This window comes from Triticum aestivum, chromosome 3D (genome assembly GCF_018294505.1).
Source record: "Triticum aestivum cultivar Chinese Spring chromosome 3D, IWGSC CS RefSeq v2.1, whole genome shotgun sequence".
NCBI classification, from domain to species: Eukaryota; Viridiplantae; Streptophyta; class Magnoliopsida; order Poales; family Poaceae; genus Triticum; species Triticum aestivum.
The window spans coordinates 31,850,410-31,870,816 of NC_057802.1; the positions used below are offsets into that span (position 1 = coordinate 31,850,410).

General features: G+C 47.2%; 1 protein-coding gene across 1 annotated transcript; it reads left to right on the top strand.

The window, feature by feature from the left end:
* Nucleotides 1-7,414: 7,414 nt before the first annotated feature.
* On the top strand, nucleotides 7,415-9,637 carry LOC123073948 (uncharacterized). Its single transcript, XM_044496930.1, has 2 exons — nucleotides 7,415-8,896; nucleotides 9,278-9,637. Exons 1-2 carry the CDS (start codon nucleotides 7,572-7,574, stop codon nucleotides 9,285-9,287), a joined length of 1,335 nt encoding a protein of 444 aa, XP_044352865.1. The 5' UTR covers nucleotides 7,415-7,571; the 3' UTR covers nucleotides 9,288-9,637.
* The last annotated feature ends 10,770 nt before the right edge of the window (nucleotides 9,638-20,407 follow it).

A 20,407-nucleotide genomic window follows, 5' to 3' on the forward strand; every position in this document is an offset into this window, starting at 1 on the left:
TTCACAACAGCCCGCTAGCCCATCTAAACCCCCTCCATGCTCTCCGTCGTTGAATCACGATTGTGTGGGCGAAAACCGCACCTCATTTGGACTCTTCTAGCTCCTTCTACCTATAAATATGCCTCCCCCTTCCAAATTCGCGGTGCAAACCCTAGATCAAACCCCTCCCCGCCGCCGGACATGTCCACCTCGTCGCCGGACGCGACCGCCGCCACCCCGCAGCCAATCGGCTCGTGCCACGTCGCCTCCCCGCCGGCCTCCTCTCCCCCCGCGTCGCGCCACGTCGCCTCCCCGCCGGCCTTCTCTCGGCCCGGTCGCCCGCCGCCGCCAGCCCGCTCCCCCACGCCTCCCGCGGTTCCCGCGTTGCCCTAGCGCCGCCGCCCCGCCGCCGCTCGCCATCGCCCGCGCCTCCCCGTCGTCGCGCCATCGCCGGCAGCCTCACCAGAGTTCGCCAGAGCTGGATCCACCGGAGGGTGGACGAGATCCACCAACCCCACCATCCAAACGCGCCTCCACGTCCCGGATCTCTCTGTCCCGAACCGCGCCGTCCCGTTTTTCGCGCTGGGTAATTTCACTAAGTCTCCAGGATTTTCATCTCATGTTGCATACTTTGCCATGCCATAACTTCATGCATACTGCTCCGTTTTGCGTGTATGATATGTCAAAATGTTCATCTCAGAGTGCTCTACATGATTGTTGCGTTTGCATTCATGTTACTGTTAATCTTGATGCCTTAATCTTCGTTTCTAAACTCCTTAATGATATAAACTGCTGGAATCTGCTGATTGTTAACATCATGAATGCATCTTGTGAGTGCTATAATTTTGTGCCTGTTGATCTTATGATGGTGATCTTGATATGCACATGTTCTGCTCTTCATGCTCTACATGTTGGTGTGCTTTGCATTAATGTCAGGGTGCATCTTGATACCTTAATCTCTGTTGCAAAAGTGCTTGCTGATGTCAACTGCTGAAAACTGTTATAACTTGCCTATGTCATTTTTATATCTTTTTGTGTGATTTTGTTTTGAGCATCATGTCTACATGTTTTAGGAGAATAATCGTGCCATCCTTACGGTGGTGCAGTCCATGTATTTTGATATGTCCTTGCTGTTAATGTTCTGTGAATGCTGTTTCTGTCATATCATGATGCCATGTTTGCTTGATGCTAACAATTAATCTATGCATAATCTGGAGATGATTAGTTGACATGTTTTGTTGTCTATGTTATGCTCTATCATGAATGCCTTTAGATGCCTCATATATGTCCTGTAGCATATGTTTTCATTGCCATGAACATGCTTATATAATGTTCTAGATTTTTGTTAACTTCATGATGCCTTGTTGTGAGCTTGTTATTGAGTGATCCATGCCTCTTATGGAGATGCTCCAATTACATGTTTTGAATTATGCTATGAGTACTTTGTTCAAATGCCATGTTTGCTAATTTTGGATGTCATATGCCTCTGTTTCATGCTTGCAAACATGCTATCCTATTGTTGCTGTTTTACACTTGCTGAAACTGTTTCAACATTCAATCTTGTCTCGTTGGTTCCTACTAGTCCATGAGTCATATGTATATGATGTCATGATGTTATTTTCTCTTTGTTATGTGTACTTTGATTCCATGCCCTTGGTTGCTACATTTACATGTTGTAGCTTGTCTCTTTTTTGCTCTCAATTTGCCATCATATTAACTCTGCTCATGCATATGCTCCTGTATTACAAAGTTGCATTTTGCTTTGATCATCTTGGATTAATCTTGATGCCTATGAACATGAACCTTACTGATATTTGAAGTATGTTATCTTTACATGAAGTGCATGTCAAGTTTAAGATCATATGATTCCTGTAGCATGTGGTTTTGATGTTTGCAAAGTGTCTACTTGCTGTTTTGGGCAGATCGTTGTTATATCTTGTTTGGAGTGTGTGTTGCACCGTTGCTCCATTTTGAGCATGATCTATATGAAACTTGCTTGATTTTGCATGTAGTTTCATCATGTTGCATCCATGTTTGGAGAGTGTTTGCTTGATGTTTGAATGCATTTTGCATCAATGCCATGTTTAACTTGTTTTGCTCATAAAAGATATTATATTGAAACAACGACAGACTGAAACTCATGTTGTTTATCCTCACCTCTTGACTAAGGAAAACGGATCAACTAAGGGAATACACAATTTCCTTTCTTAGCTTCAAATAGTCATACAGAGTAATACAGAATGATCACACTGTAGTAGGGTTACCGAACTTCACAGAATTTCCATACTTAGCTTCAAATAGTCATACAGAGTAATACAGAATGACCACTGTACTAGGGTTACTGAACTTCCAATTCTTGAATGCAGGAAAGTGGTGAACACATTCGGACTCAAAGAATCTTTTGATGTAGCAAGGAGGGCGAAGGAAATGCACTGTATACATGTTCGGGCATTGTGAAGGTATTAAGTACATCAGGTGTTGGCAATGGTAGTTGTTGAACATCTCATATGCTATCTGTTATTCCGTTTTCCAGAAATTTTCAGGTCTTTATAGAAAGGAAGTTTCCTCTTTCATTCTCAGCTGAACAAGCTCCCTGAAAGCAATGCAGTTGGCTTCCTGTGCTAGTATAGCAGCCAGCCACTCGGCTTATGCATTGACATTTTAGCACCTTACTGTCACGGGCTTAATTGTCTAAATCCATGCTATTGAGATGTTGTGTCAAATTTTGTTTTCCTCTTACCATTTTCTACCATTACTGATTGTTAAATTATCATGTTTTTTTTCTTATCCGCCCTAAATCATTTTCTTCGCAAGAAGCAATCCAGAAAGAGCAATAATCATTTTATCTTTGTGCTGGTTTTGTATCAGGAATTTAATAAGCTTGGCAGGGAGCCCTCTAAGTACATAAAGTGCTTGACTGGCATCAAACCTGAACTGGCGCTCCATACACATGTGACATTGGACACGAGCGTTTCTTGAGCCCTGGGGTTAGTAGTACATCGATGTGTTCTCTAGTTACTTCTGTGGTGTCATGTCTTACTTAGGCTCACCTTTTACAAACACTGAAAAAACAGTGTCATAAGTTTTTAGCGTTCATTTTGGCCTGCTTGAAAGTTTTAGCGCCATTAATAAACTCGAGGCAAAGTTCAGGCTAGTTTACACTTTATACTAAAAAGTAAAATTTGACCTTATGAATAGTGAAATGCAGTTTAAACCCCTTGTAGTCTCGGTGTAACCGTTGCAGACAATATATTCCAGGGGATCTTGGAACTTTTTTGCGATGTATTCATTTGAAAGCTCGTCTTAGTTCAATCTTCTCAGAGTGCTGCATAATATCTGTAGATATTCTTCCACCCCAGGATTTACAACAATCACTTTACCACTCCATTGCAACATGTTATAGACAAGTAAATCCAATCAGCCACAGTTGACACACAGAGAGCTCTTTATAAGGTTTGTACATCAAATCTTGTTTTCTTTGACATTGCAGTTTTGAGTCTGTTGTCATCACAGAATATTGTCTTGTCTTGCAGTGTCGACTATGTTTAATGATTTCGACTGAAGATTACACCGGGACCTGAAAAAGACTGGATGTACGGGTCTGTGCATCTAGTGCTCAACTTGGAGATATGAAGGTATAAATTTCCCTTATTTGCTGTTGTCCTCTCTTTCTAGCAGCAACAAGCAATGACTTTCTTGTAGGTTTGGAACTTGGGAGTTCAGCTAAATTTATTGGTTTCAGGCTCAACCTGTGGAAGTAAACAAGGTTAGTCATCCAATTCTTTGGCGAACCAGTGCTTGCTTCTACAGCGGAATACTATGAGGTATGCAAGCTTTGTCTCCATATACAGTAGTAACAAAACCCATATCACCTAAAATTTCTTAGTTTGGTTAGAGTAAAATTTCTTGAGTTTTGCTTCCATACCCACCCCCAACCGACTTGGGTGAGAAGCTAGACATTGAGCCTAAATTTGGACTCTCTTTTTCGATGGGTCCGTCAATATTGATGTTCATGAGCTGGGATCTTAATCATCTCACTAGATGGAGGATGCTTGTGATATACTCCCTACCTGCAGGAGGGAGTAGTACGCTACAGTGTGCTTTTCTGGCTACCAACAATATGTCTGAGTACGAGGGATTGCTTTGTTGGTTTGGGAGTAGCTTCTGCCATTGCCCTACACTACCTGCATGTGAAAAGGAGACTAGAGGAAAGCAACGGAGGCGAAATCTCACCAAGAAAGTGCAGCAGACGCCGAAGAAAGTGCAGCAGCAGGACGAAGCAGCCAACCACCCACGACGGAACGACGGCCACCGCGAAGCCGTCGCCGCCGCCGCCCGCGGGCAGACCCCCGACGACAGTAGAAGGGAGCCGCACAGGACCACTCAGCACACAAGCACCTACTACCACCGAGCGCGTCCAGAAGCAAGGAAGAATGCGAGCGAAAAAGGGCATCAAGAGCGACGCAATAGGCAATAGCGGCGAAAAACCCTAGAGGCCGCGACCTGACACAAACGCATTGCTTTTTTTTTAGACAAACACAAACGCATTGCTGACCCCACGATCACCGCACACCCGCCGCGAGCACATAAGAGCATCTCCAACAGACGCGCTAAACTAGCGCCGCGCCGCAAATTAGGCCGTTTTAGCGCGCACGCAACGCGGCGGGTTGCTCCAGCGGGCGCGCAAATTAGGCCGTTTTAGCGCGCGCGCTATAACGAGTTGGGCGCACGGTCGGATACGGTATCCCGCGCGGTGTATTTGGGGCGCCCGCTTCCGCGCGCGGCACACTCGAGCGCTCGCGCCGCACTCTCTCCTCTCCGCCTCCTACGCCCCGCGCGCGCCGGCGCCGGCGAACTTCACCATGGACGCACGCACCGGCACCCCGCTCACCCCATTGTACAGCCGGGACCCCTCCCCCCCCTCCCCCCGCCGCCGCCGGAAACCCTAGCGCGGGGAGCATTGGCGTCGCCACCGCCGGAGCTCCGCCGAGCGTCGGCCTCGCGCGCAGCCTCTTCTTGCCGCCGCGGATGACCACGCCGACGGGGGGCGTCGCGCCGGCGCCGTCCCGTGCCGCCGCCGCACCCTCGAAGCTCCCCAATGCGGCGCGGCCGAAGAAGCGCAAGACATCCGCGAAGAAGAACAAGGCGGCGGACGGCTCCGGCAGCTCGAAGGTGAGGGGAAAGAAGCTTGCAGGGCATTTAACGGGCGCGGCGGCGGCTACCGAAGCGCCGGCGAGCTCACTCGTTGAGCCGGCCGCCGACGCGCACCACGTGTTTGACGAAATGCCCCCAAGGTAAAAAAAATTCCAACTTTTATTTTTTTGTTATTTTTTCAATGCATCATCATATAGATAGCTTATTTGCATTGTTCAAAAACTTTGTAGTCTCAACGATGATGCATACATCTCAACTATGGGTGTTGGGTCCAACAATTCACATTGGTCTCAAACCAATGACACCCATTTCGAAGACCATGAGTTTGAGGTGGACGAGGAGGGTGAGGGCATTGTCGACGCGCCGAAAGGAAGAGCGGGCAATTACACCACCAAAGATGACATCTTACTATGCAATACTTGGTTGCAAGTGTCGAGGGATCCATCCGTTGGAGGTGATAAAAGTAGAGATGCTTATTGGGGGCGGATGAAAGAACACTTTGATTTTCACAACTTGAGTGGAATTGACCGCTCCCAGAGATCACTTCGGTCCCGATGGTCGACAATCAACTCGGATTGTCAAAGGTGGGCGGCATGTCAAAAGGCGGTTGATAAGTTGAACCCAAGTGGCACAAATGAGGACGATAGAGTAAGTGGAATTTCATACATGTTCATCATACTTGCTTTTGGTGTCCAAAGTGCTAACTTGCTTTGTTTTCATGTAGTACAACATTGCACAAAACTTGTTCAAAGAAGAGGAGAGGAAAACCAAGAAGGGGAAGATCAAGAAAGGAAGGGTCTTTACCTTGCCTCATTGCTACAAAGTGTGAAGGATGATGAGAAATGGAAGAAGCGTGAAGATTTGGATGATTTGCATTTGAGCAACAAACGCAAGTGAACAATTGAGTTGGATGATGATGATGAGGAGGAGGAGGATGATGCATCAAGTGATGACGGCAAGAGAAGCCCCACACCCAACTCGGTTTCATACTCGAAGCCAAAACGACCGGATGGGTGCAAGAAAGACAAAACCGAAAAGAAGAAGAGGAAAGGAGATGATGAGCTCAAAAATGCTATGGAAGCAATTGTGAAGGCAAGAAAAGAAGCCACCGATGTGAGAAAAATGGCAAGGAACCAAGATGCCGCGGCCGAGGAGAGAAGGTTGGCGGCCGAGGAGAGGAGGGTGGCGGCCGAGGAGAGGAGGGTGGCGGCCGAGGAGAGGAAGGTGGCTTTGGAGGAGAGAAAGGTGAGCAATGAGGTGCGAACTAGATTGTTAGAATGGGAGAAGCACTTGATCTTCTTGGACACATCTAACCCCAATGAGGCGCAAAAGGAGTATGTCAATCTTGCCCGTGAAGAAGTCTTGATCCAAAAAAAAGCCATGGTTCGTGCAATGGGTGGCGGTGGCCTCGGCGCCATGGGTGGCGGTGGCATTGGCGGTATGGATGGCGGTGGCATGGGTGGCTTCGGAGGTACCATGAGCGGTGGCCTTGGCGCCATGGGAGGGATGGGTGCACCTCCGGCCGCCATGGGAGGCATGGGTGGCTATGGAGCACCCCCCCCCCCCCCCCCCCCGACGCTATGGCCGCCATGGGAGGCATGAGTTTTGCTTCTCTCATGGGAGGCATGGGTGCACCTCCGGCCACCATGGGCGAAATGTCTTTCGATGTGCCTCCTCACACACATTCCCATGAAGATGCCGTTGAAGATCTTGCCAACACCGTCAGAGCTTCACATGATGCGGTGCGTGATGAGGAGAGGGAGGAAGATTCATCTTCGGAGGCGGAAGAATCGTCTTCGGAAGATGATGAGGACGAAGACGAGGAAGAGGATTGATGTGTCTTTCATTTGTGTCTTGAACTTGGTTTGCATTTTGAACTTGGTTGGATGAACTTGTGGGCATGAACTTTTATTCATCAACTTGTTTGTGTGAAATTTTATATGTCATGTTCATTGCATTTTGAATGTTTCAAACCCATTTTGTGTCCAAAATGCCATATATATACAATGCCCGGCGAGTCGCGCGCTGTATTTTTGCGCGCTGCTGGAGCTGCACGAGCGCGCTGCATTATAGCCCGGCTGCTGGAGCCAGCGCTGGCGGCCACGCTAAACGCCCCGAAGCGCGCGCGGCATACTTGTCTTTTACGCGCGGCGCGAAGCACGGTAAACAGCCCATCGACCAGCCCACACCCCATCGCCCACCGCACAATCCAAAAGCCGAGAAAGGCCCACACGTCATCGTCGAAACTTGGAAGGGATATATAGATCTCGATCTCGATCTCAATCTCTCCTCGCGTATATCTTTATCTCCCGTAAAAACAGCCACCGCACCCCTGCGCCTATCCAAACCCTAGCCACCCCCTGAAACCCTAGCCACCCCACCACTGCGCCTATCCAAACCCTAGCCACCCCACCCCTGCGCCTCCCGATCCAGCGACCATGGTCTTGCCTGGATCCGCCGCGGCCGGCTGGATGATGCTGGACCGCTTCATCTACCACAGGGGCGCGGACGGCGACTGCGACGGCTGGCGCTTCCCGGACGAATCCACGGCGCCCCTGAGGGCCACTTCGTCCACCTCCATCGGCGAGCCCTTCGACGTCGCCATCCTCCACGCCGAGCCCCCTGCAGTCTCCCGCCTCTACCTGCGGTGGCCCGGCGGCACCAACACAAGGGGCGCCGAGCTGGCTGCCGCACACCGCGACCTCCTTCTCTTCCGGTTCGTCTACGTTGACCTCCACGTCACGTTTGACAACTTCGTTTGCGTGGCATCCTCAGATCCTGTGCCGCACATCGAGTTCAAACGCCTTCCCCTTTGCACCATACCAATGGTCTTGCCTCCGTTTTTCGAGGAAGACACGGAGGAAATCACTACACCTCGACACTTTTTGCCCAACACTCTAGGGCTCGTTCGTGGATCATCCCCTGGCCATGAAGATGAGTTTGTCGTGGCACAGCTGGCTAGTATCACTAAGATACCAGGCCCAGACGACATGATGGAAGCTGAAGTGTGCATGATCCGCTCTCGTGTATCAGCTACGGATGATGATGGCACATGGGAGCTTCATAAGATACCCATCCAGCACAAGGAGCATCAATACTTGAGACTCGTCGATTGGTCGACTTGCGCTGTCACCACGTTCAACAACCGTATTTGCTGGATTTCCTACTACACAGGAGGTATTCTATTTTATGATGTATTCGCAGAAACGCCTACCATCTCTTATCTAGGGTTACCTACCCATCACCGCCCTCGATACCGAGAAAGAGGTTTCCTTGAGGTGAACCGCAGCATATGTGTCACTGGTGGGGGTGATCTTCTCAAGTATACTTCTGTTGTTCGCACCGATGGTCGGCTCTGTGGCCCACTTGAACATCGCCAGGGTTACAACATTATCACTGATGTTTTGAAGGCAACGGAGAGTGTTGACATGGAGTGGGACCGGGTTACGTTTGTGACAGCTTATGAATTCTGGCGTCACAACACCTCTGAACTTCTCCTGCGCGATGCTGTCCCCGAGTACCCTCTTGTCAGCATGGACGACCCTAGCATTATACACTTTTTGCTGTCTGAGGAAAGAGAGAAGATTAACAAGGTTTCGGTTGTTATGATGGATATGGTTACCAACAAAATGATTTCAGTTGTTCCATATATTAAAGGAGAGGAAGACCTCGATGGCGAAGATGCCGACATGGTCAGAGAAAAATCACACCTTCTCAAGTCCTTCCTTACATCCGAGTTCCCCAAGTTTCTTAATCTCACAAGGTATTGATCTATGCACTGGATTTATTTTGAACTGTCAACATTTTAGATACAAGTCGGTGATAGTCTCGCCTTTGTAATGTTTAGTTTGAAGCAGCCCCATGTGACACGATATCTCTAGCGCTATATATTTCATTTATAGTGTAATCTCTTGTCATGCCACTTTTTGAAGTTATCATACAATTGCAGCCTAGAGCTTGTTGAGGCCCATCTCCTTGGAGAACATATTTGTTTGGAAATCTAGTTCTACTCCGAAGCTAAAGCTATGCTAACTTAGTTGCCTTATTAAGAAATTCGTAAGGTCTAATATATGTTCAGGTCCCAAATCCAGTGTTAAATATTCTGTACAATTAGCATTTGATGACTAAAGTTTTTTTCTTTCAGGGATTGCTGAACATCCAGAAGCTTGAGGATTCTGTGCAATTAGGTGTCAATTCCATGGTTCGATTGCTATACTATGTTCTGCTGTGGAGAATAGAGTGGCGAGGTGTTAATCCATCTGATGATCACATGGACTTGGTGAGGAGATGGTATGGAGTTTGCTGAAGTTTGGACTTTGTGTGTGTTCTCTACTTGCTGTGTCAGTCTTGTTAGTTTTGCAAACTTATATGGTGCCCAGTTTCGTTGGGCGCTAAGAGATATGAACTTTTGTGGTTTGATCAACTTAATAATAGTGTTTTGAACTTCTATTTGTAAGTATCAATAGTTACCTGAGTTCTTGAATTTCATTAGGTGTTGCTTTAAGGCCATCTTAATTATTAACCCAGTTATTATTAGGAAGCAAACCAAGTTTCATCATCCTGGACAGTCCTCACGAGTCATATGTTGCCAGCAACAAGTGTTTTAGTTAGTTGATTGAAATATTGTCATTCCAGTTATACAACCAAACAGCTGTACCTAGCCTGTTATATTGAATTTGAACATTTTTTTGGGGGGGGAGCCTTGAATTCTCCTGTCCTCGCAATCCTGCTATTTCCCTTAAAAAAGGACATGAACCAGGTCATATTGCGTGGAGAGCTCGATCTGTTATTTATGAATGTAGTGATAATCTAGCTAAAAGAGCCCATATTTGTCTAGAGTTTCCACTGAAAATATCTTAAGCTGACGCTTCCTAATACTAATTTAGGGGGAATACTGCCTGAGTAGCATCTTAAGCTGATACTGAAGCTAATTCAAGCATTAAAATTGGGAGTACAGATAGATGATCTGAATTCGACATTGTTAACCGTCGCCATAAGCATCTGTACATAAAAGCAAATATACACATTAAGTGATATAAAAGCATACAAAATATCACAGAGAAATCTCATGTGTATTTTGAAATATAAGATTACAAAGAACTAGTGGTATTTTGAAATTTCAGTGCAGCTCATGAAGTGACTTGATAACTTGAAATAGTATAATAACTAGACAGTACAACAATAGGCTTCTATTCTCCTTGGCTAACCAACATTATTCAAAGTCACACCAGAGCTGAAAATCTACAACAGAAAAGTCAAATCGAAGTGGGCAAATAACATTTCCAAGCAACATGCTCTAGAAGTAGAGATCTGACTCATACTCAACATCTGGATTTTAGGAAGGCAGGCACGAGTTCCATGCATGTTCAGTTACCATCTGATAACCATTCAGCGAAGCAGGGAGTGTAAAGACGATACGGTTGCCAGTGGTATCCTATATCGCCGTAGACAACGTGTACCTTCCGGCTATCCATATCGTACGATATAAAATTCTCATGTTCCATGTCTACCAAGAAAATCAAATCATAGTCCGGATGGATACCGATAACTCTATAGGGCTCATCAAATTTGTGAACATGCATTCATATCAGTTCTGAAAGATTTACAGTGTGCTTTAGAGTCCAATTTCCACTAGCATCCTCAAGAACCCAAACTGAGAGTAGGAATCCATCATCATTATAGTGATCTATGTCCACAACATGCAAGCATCTCCGAGACTGCCCAATACATTCCCAACCAGGGTATGCCCTCGAGATTTTCCGCCAAGTCTTGCCACCCGTGTCCACCGTGACGATAGAAGAATCTTTAGTGATCAAATGCAGAGTGCCATTCATAAAGAGAGAATTTAAAGCCTGATAGTGGTGCACCCTAGTTTCTTGAGCCCACCCAGTTTGCTTTGAAGTCCATATTCTGGTTTCCGACAAGTATATCTCCACTCCAGTGATTTCACCGGCATTGTCGTCATCCAACACGATCACGAAGGCCACGAAGCAGGAGGGATCGGCAGGGTCGAAGCCGAGAAGGATGATGTTCTCCGGGCGCAGCTCCTCGGTGTGAGGCAACACGGTCCAATCCTCGGTAGCCGGATTGCACACAACGTAATCCACGCCCGGGGGAGATGACGTGAAGCACTTGCAGAGGAGGAGGCCACCGCAGCAATGGGTATAGCCGCCGCCGTGCAGGTAAGGGAGGGATGGATCGACCAGTGGCTGCTGGCCTGACCTGCCGGCCGGAAAATTGAGGAAAAGCAGGTGGCAGATGTTTTGAGAAGTGCCACAAAAGAAGCCGGCGAGGGTCTGCGGTGACCGTCTAAGGAGGCCGCGGTTGGAGCAGAGGGTCCGCCATGATGGCGACACGCACCGGAAGCGGCAGAGGGAACGGTAGGGCACCCGCGCCAGGATCTCCATGAGGAGCTCTTCCGGGAGGGTCGCCACCGGCTGGGACATCTGTTCCATTCCTTCCTGAGGCAACGGCGGAATTTGGGGACGAGAAGAAGAGTTGTTTTCTATGGGTATATTTATAGTACTACAAAAATCAAATCTTAGATATAATCCAAATTTGAGAAAAAACCAGTCTCTGTTTTTTTTGACTTTTTACTAGTTGATGGTTATATTTAGTAAAAAAAATATCATCCAAATCTTAAATATAATCTGAATTTTATTGTACAAATTTTAACAAGAATTAATGTTAGAAATTTTGTCTTTGGTTTTTTACTTCTAGGTGTAGATCTTACTCATTGATTGTTATTTTTAGTAAAACTTATTATCTGAAACTTAATTATAATTTGAATTTTAACAAGAATCAATGTTAGAAAATCGGTCTCTGGTTTTGATTTCGAGGTGAAGATCTTACTGATCGATGGTTATATTTAGTAAAAAAATATCATCCAGATCTTAAATATAATCTGAATTTTATTATACAATCTTTTAACAAAAATTAATATGTTAGAAAATCTTTCATTGGTTTTTTTACTTCTAGATGTTGATCTTACTCCTTATTAGAATTTCATTATTCAAATCTTAAATATAATCCGAATCTTGACAAGAACCAATGGTAGAAAAATTGTCTTTTTCTTCTAGGTGTACATATTACTCATCGATGGTTATATTGAGTAAAATTTGATTATGTAAATCTTAGACATAATCTTTTATTACCCAGATCTTAACAATAATCAATGATATGAAATCAGTTTGTTGTTTTCACTTCTAGGTGTAGATCTTACTCGTCGATGGTTATATTTAGTAAAATTTTATTATCCAAATATTAAATATAATTTTCATAGACCAAACATCACTTGATGAAATTTGGCGTTTGATTCTACCTCCCGCCTTTTTTTTCCTTTTGAGTGCATTGTTGTTTCTTGGATTTTCTTGAATCCTTGGCAAAAGGCACACATACATGTGGCGGTCGATCGGAAGGCTTTTATGGGCTCCATCCAACGGCTAGGAGAGGCAGTCGTTCTTTTCAAATCAACACCGGGCTGACACGTCGCCCCCCACCCCCAATTGCATTTTTTACTGTCAAGCACGAGTATATATTTGTTTTACATATTTTGTTACTTTCAACAATTGGTGGATTTTATTGGCTATTAAGGAGCATCAAGTGGATACAAACTCAAAGAGCACACAACCAGCCTCTGTATAGTTATGATGCACATAGCCAACACTAATGCGCACATATAAAAATACACCAACAAATAGCAAAGTCATATAAGACCAAAGCTATGTTTAGGCGAGTAACAAAGAAAAAACAAAGTGGTCAGGGACGTGATCGGCAAACTACAACAATGAACATATTTGCACCAACCATCTTTACACCACGCAGACAACAAGGCTCTTCAATAGTAACGCCTTCAAGAAGGAAACAACATTCAAATGCAGAAGTCGCCGGATCCAAGTACCATGGCCGGAATCTAGGCTTTCACCCTGAAAAATCAATCTGAGCATATCCGAGAAATGACTCCAACAAGGTAACAACATTAAAACATCGTCATCGCCAGGTATAACCAGCTCGGGTGAGGGCTAGCCTTTCAGCACGGAGCTCACGATCGGCTGCTCGTGTAGCACCATCGAAGTCACTCAAGTGTTGTCACCACCACTTTTCCGCGATCCCAGCAACTACAAGCGATGCAACCGCCACCGCTGCACAACTATCCCTCTGCATAATAGTCGTCGTTCATAATTTGCATCTCACCGCCGCAGTCAACCACTCAATCTTTAGAGTTGAACACTCCTGATCTTTCGGTGACCAATCCGTCATGACGCCGTAGGAGGTTGCTGCAACATAGTATGCAATCAACCCCACTCGGCCGACTAGATCTGAATCACCACCACCAAACCATGGACCATAGCGTCGTCGACCAGTCATAGCCTGCGCCAAAGTCCAGCACCTTGCCGACGCGGTCCACCTCTCAGCAGAGAGCCGGACGTAAGCACCAAGCCACGCCATGAGCGCCAATAGCGAAAGTTGCAAGGACCCATGTGTACCAGGCAAAGCCACAGAAAAAACGAAGGCTGTAAGGAATATGTACTCGACCATGACTACCGCAACTGCCCTGAGAAGCACAAGCACTCTTCGTCTTGTTCTGAGGAAGATGAAAGTGATGGCTCCAACTAACAGCCAGTGAAATTATGTTGTGTTAATACCTCATTGTATGATTTAGTTAGGTAGATTCTGCTCACATGGCAACGCCGTTTGTTGCTTTTAGTGATGCTTTTACGGTTATGCGAGCTCTAATGGCTGCTAGTTACTACTTATCTTAGAAATGGGTTTGCGGCAGAACATTACGATGTCTGCACTTGTTGATCTGTTCAGTCTCCTCTGGTGTTTATCTGAACTTAGGTGTCAACATATTATTCGTAATGAATCTGTTGGGCAACGACTGACTAGAAAAGGAATGGTTTTACGGTTACATGTTGATCTGATTGGTTGTTAATCACTCTGTTGCCAGCAAATCCTCCATGAGGCTGGTTGTAATAATAGTATCATGCATGCCAACTAGGCAATTTTGATGAGGTGTCACAGAATTAAATGAAGAAAGAGAGGGTTGAGTATCATGTAGTACTTTGGTTCTAGACAGTTTTTGAACATCGGATCGTGATCCGACGTCCAGTAAGATGGTTAGGTCTTAGAGCAACTCCACCCGCGCCCCCAACAGCCCCCCCCCCCCCGGCGGCTTTTTACGCGCCGGCGCCGAAAAAACGCCCAGTCGCGCCCCCAAGACGCCGAAATCCGCCAGCTCGGCCCGTTTTTGGGCCCGGCGATCGCAGGCCGAACCCGGCGCACTGGGGGGGGGGGGGCGCTCGGGGGCTCCGGCGCAAGAGAAAAACACGCCTGGGCCACACAATCAGGCGAAAAGTCAAGCCAACCATCCAGATTCGCCCCCACCCCCCGCGCGCTCGGCCGCCACCCTGCCGATCCCGGTGTCGTCCACCGCCCATCACCGCTAGATAGGCCATTCCCCGCCGAAAAAGAAAGGAGGTTTCGCCGCGACAGCCTCTCCACCACCGTCCGGGCGATTTTTCCGGCGTTCCGGCCACGCAGGGCAGTGTACTGGCTGGTGTGCGCCCACCACGCCCGCAAGGTGTTTGGCGATTTGGCTGCCCGGCAATGGACTCGGACGACGAAGAGGCACTCGCCGCGCTGCTGGAGGAGGAAGCCGATGCCGACGTCCAGGAAGAGGAGCATCTCATGGTCCTCGCCGCCTTCGCCGGCCTGCTCGCGAGCAATGAAAGGCCGCGGCGAGGTGGCTCGGCGCCGGGGCGGATGAAAGCAAAGAACCGGCATCGTCTGGAAGGCTACTGCATGCTCTACTCCGACTACTTCGCCGACGCTCCACTGCACGGCAACAAAGTATTTCGGCGCCGTTATCGGATGGGCCAAAAGCTTTTCCTCAGGATTGTGAATTCCATCCGGGAGTTCGACGGCTACTTCAAGTGCAAGAAGGATTGCACCGGCAAACTTGGATTCACCTCAATCCAGAAGTGCACAACAACGATGAGGATGCTTGCATACGGAGCTCCCGGTGATTCACTCGACGACTATGGGCGCATGGCCGAGTCCACGACCATCGAGTGTTTCTACAAGTTCTGCATGGCAGTGGTGGCAGTGTTTGGACCGCAATACTTGCGAACACCTAATGCGGAAGACACAGCTCGGATCCTAGCACAGAATGCAGCAAGAGGATTTCCTGGGATGCTTGGAAGCATCGACTACATGCATTGGAAATGGAAGAACTACCCATTTGCTTGGCAGGGGATGTACAAAGGCGCCAGGTGGTTGCGGTGTGGTACTTGAGGCGGTGGCCACGCAGGACCTCTGGATTTGGCACTCCTTCTTTCGTATGCCAGGAACTCACAATGACATCAACGTGCTGCAGTGCTCCCCTGTCTTTGCCAAGCTTGTTGAAGGTCATTCTCCTCTGGTGAACTTCGAGGTCAATGGGCGGCACTACAACAAGGGGTACTACCTAGCTGATGGCATCTATCCGAGATGGTTTACATTTGTGAAGACTATCTCAAACGTTGTGCCAGGAGGCAAGAAGTCCCACTTTGCCAAGGTGCAGGAGGCTTACAGGAAGGATGTCGAGCGGGCATTTGGTGTGCTCCAATCTCAATTTGCTGTTGTCATGTACCCTGCTCAGACCTGGCTGAAAGATCAAATGTGGGAGATCATGACTTGTTGTGTCATCTTGCACAATATGATCATTGAGAGCGAGCAGGAAGAGCTAGTGCTTGACACTGAACCATACTACAGGCAGGGTCCTCTAGCCCAAGTTGATCACCAGCTACCAGCAACCTGGACTGCCTACCTCAATATGCGTCAGGAGATCCGAGACCCACAGGTGCATCAACATCTGCAGCAGGATCTGGTGGAGCACCTATGGAGGATCAAGGGCGACGCCTAGCTCGACGTGTGATGAAATATGAGTTTTTATTTCTTGAACTATATAATTTGTATTGAAATATTTGTTGTTGAACTATTTGATTTTTATTGATTTTCTGTGATGAACTATGTGATGCAAAAATTACTTATGTTGAGAATTCACGCCGAACCACGCCGAATATGGGCCGATTCGGGCCGATATCGGGCCATTTTTCGCCCAAAGTGGGCCGAAAAGCGGCCAGAAATGAGTCGATATCGGCGTCTGTGGGCGACGGCTGGGTGCCCAACCGCCCCCAGAGCCAATTCTACCGTCGGCTCGCCCCCAGGAGGCGATTTTTATGCCTCCTTGGGGGGCCAACGGCCGGAGATGCTCTTAGATGGGTCTAGCGGGTTGTGTAGAGTGGCTTGGATTTGACACGAGAGGGAAATGAGAGGCCCGACAACAAGTTTTAATACCGAAAACGTCTGACAATTTGAAATGGCTATAGTGCCACTATATTTTAACAGTTGGGGTATAAAACGATCTCCGAATGCGACGAAATTTGACAGGCAGTCTACCTACAATACAATAAGACAGCATGCCAACTTTTAACCCATTCTAAGGATGTTTTATTCCCACTTAGAAAATAATATTTTGACGATGCCGCGGGCTCGTGCAATTGTGGTTCGTCTCAAAACGGTCATCAACAACAATGGGGAGAAACGACAACTATGAACAGATGCAAGTTTGGAAAAATGAGGGCAACGGAGTGCCGATGCAATGCGAATGATGCGATGATGAATGCGATAAACAAATAAGTAACGTGCCTACAACAAATATAAGGGGAGGCATCTCGAGCGTCGGTTTCGGGCTATTACATATAGGATGTCCCAGATCCGACCAGACTGACTAGAGAATACAAGTCTTGCACGCTTCGCAAAGCCGCCGTTGACAAACCTTCGTCTATCAAAACTGAAACCCAGATAACCAAAACGCAAAACCATGTTGGCAGCTTCGCATGAGAGCGCCATCGAGACAAACCTGCAGAAGGAAAAAACCAGATTTAGGGACACCCAATCCTCTACACGTCTTCCAAGGATAGGGAGAAACACCACGGAACACAAGAGGGAGGCGAGAAGATCCGATTCCACGCTAGTGACACTACCATTGTCTCGCTACAATCCACCCGAGATGAATTTGAAATTTCTAACCCTCCCACCAACGCACCGAAGATCAAGGGTCCCTACCCCCTCTCATCGTCAGAGCAACACACAGAGGGAGCAGATGCCCGTGCCTTGCTAGGAGTCGGTGAAGATGGGCCATCCCTTGCACCTATAGGTCATGGAAGCCAAGAGAGAAAAACAACCACAAGTACCAATTAAATGGCTAGCGTAGTTTTGTGACATTATTTGTATGAGTCAATTGATCAAATTGGTCTTGGAATAATAAAATATTCCCTCCGTCTCATAATATAAAGGCGTTCTTGGCACTGACGGAGAGTGTATTATTTATAAATAGAACAATAAAATTTCTTTTGAAAAAAGGAGCATAAAACATTTCTGGCTTGAGGAGAAAAGAAAACTTTATACAAAATGGACTCGTACGAGTCCACGGATAACCAAAACGCAAAACTATGTTGGCCGCTTCGCTTGAGAGTGCCACCGAGACAAATCTGCAGAAGGAAAAAAACCAGATTTAAGGACACCCGATTCTCTACACGTCTTCCGAGGATAGGGAGAAACACCACCGAACACAAGAGGGAGGCGAGAAGATCTGATTCCACGCTAGTGACACTACCATTGTCTCGCTACAATCCACCCGAGATGAATTTGAAATTTCTAAGCCTCCCACCAACGCACCGAAGATCAAGGGTCCCTACCCCCTCTTATCGTCAGAGCAACACACAGAGGGAGCAGATGCCCGTGCCTTGCTAGGAGTCGGTGAAGATTGAAGGAAATATGCCCTAGAGGCAATAATAAAGTTATTATTTATTTCCTTATTTCATGATAAATGTTTATTATTCATGCTATAATTGTATTAACCGGAAACATAATACTTGTGTGAATACATAGACAAACAGAGTGTCACTAGTATGCCTCTACTTGACTAGCTCGTTGATCAAAGATGGTTATGTTTCCTAGCCATAGACATGAGTTGTCATTTGATTAACAGGATCACATCATTAGGAGAATGATGTGATTGACTTGACCCATTCCGTTAGCTTAGCACTTGATCGTTTAGTATGTTGCTAATGCTTTCTTCATGACTTATACATGTTCCTATGACTATGAGATTATGCAACTCCCGTTTACCGGAGGAACACTTTGTGTGCTACCAAACATCACAACGTAACTGGGTGATTATAAAGGTGCTCTACAGGTGTCTCCGAAGGTACTTGTTGGGTTGGCGTATTTCGAGATTAGGATTTGTCACTCCGATTGTCGGAGAGGTATCTCTGGGCCCTCTCGGTAATGCACATCACTGAAGCCTTGCAAGCATTGCAACTAAAGAGTTTGTTGGGAGATGATGTATTACAGAACGAGTAAAGAGACTTGCCGGTAATGAGATTGAACTAGGTATTGAGATACCGATGATCGAATCTCGGGCAAGTAACATACCGATGACAAAGGGAACAACGTATGTTGTTATGCGGTCTGACCGATAAAGATCTTCGTATAATATGTGGGAGCCAATATGAGGATCCAGGTTCTGCTATTGGTTATTGACCGGAGACGAGTCTTGGTCATGTCTACATAGTTCTCGAACCCGTAGGGTCCGCACGCTTAACGTTACGATGACAGTTATATTATGAGTGTATATGTTTTGATGTACCGAAGGTTGTTCGGAGTCCCGGATGTGATCACGGACATGACGAGGAGTCTCGAAATGGTCGAGACATAAAGATTGATATATTGGATGGCTATATTCGGACACCGGAAGTGTTCCGGGTGATTTCGGAGAAAACCGGAGTGCCGGAGGGTTACCGGAACCCCCCCGGGAGAAGTAATGGGCCTTATGGGCCTTAGTGGAGAGAGAGGGGGCAGCCAGGAGGGGCCGCGCGCCCCCTCCCCCTCTGGTCCGAATTGGACTAGGAGGGGGGCGGCGCCCCCCTTTCCTTCCCCCTCTCCCCCTTCCTTTCCCCCTCCTAGTAGGCGTAGGAAAGAGGGGAGTCCTACTCCTACTAGGAGGAGGACTCCTCCTCCTGGCGCGCCAACAAGGGCCGGCCGGCCTCCCCCTTGCTCCTTTATATACGGGGGCAGGGGGGCACCCCATAGACACAACAATTGATTTATTGATCTCTTAGCCGTGTGCGGTGCCCCCCTCCACCATATTACACCTCGATAATATCGTAGCGGTGCTTAGGCGAAGCCCTGCGTCGGTAGAACATCATCATCGTCACCACGCCGTCGTGCTGATGAAACTCTCCCTCAACACTCGGCTGGATCGGAGTTCGAGGGACGTCATCGAGCTGAACATGTGCTGAACTCGGAGGTGCCGTGCGTTCGGTACTTGATCGGTCGGATCGTGAAGACGTACGACTACATCAACCACGTTGTGTTAACGCTTCCGCTTTCGGTCTACGAGGGTACGTGGACAACACTCTCCCCTCTCGTTGCTATGCATCACCATGATCTTGCGTGTGCGTAGGAAATTTTTTGAAATTACTACGTTCCCCAACAGTGGCATCCGAGCCAGGTTTTATGCGTTGATGTTATATGCACGAGTAGAACACAAGTGAGTTGTGGGCGATATAAGTCATACTGCTTACCAGCATGTCATACTTTGGTTCGGCGGTATTGTGAGATGAAGCGGCCCGGACCGACATTACGCGTACGCTTACGCGAGACTGGTTTCACCGTTGCGAGCACTCGTTGCTTAAAGGTGACCGGCGGGTGTCTGTCTCTCTCACTTTAGTTGAACCGAGTGTGGCTACGCCCGGTCCTTGCGAAGGTTAAAACAGCACCAACTTGACAAACTATCGTTGTGGTTTTGATGCGTAGGTAAGAACGGTTCTTGCTAAGCCCGTAGCAGCCACGTAAAACTTGCAACAACAAAGTAGAGGATGTCTAACTTTTTTTTGCAGGGCATGTTGTGATGTGATATGGTCAAGACATGATACTTTTATTGTATGAGATGATCATGTTTTGTAACCGAGTTATCGGCAACTGGCAGGGGCCATATGGTTGTCGCTTTATTGTATGCAATGCAATCGCCATGTAATTGTTTTACTTTATCACTAAGCGGTAGCGATAGTTGTAGAAGCAATAGTTGGCGAGACGACAACGATGCTACGATGGAGATCAAGGTGTCACGCCGATGACGATGGTGATCATGACGGTGCTTCGGAGATGGAGATCACAAGCACAAGATGATGATGGCCATATCATATCACTTATATTGATTGCATGT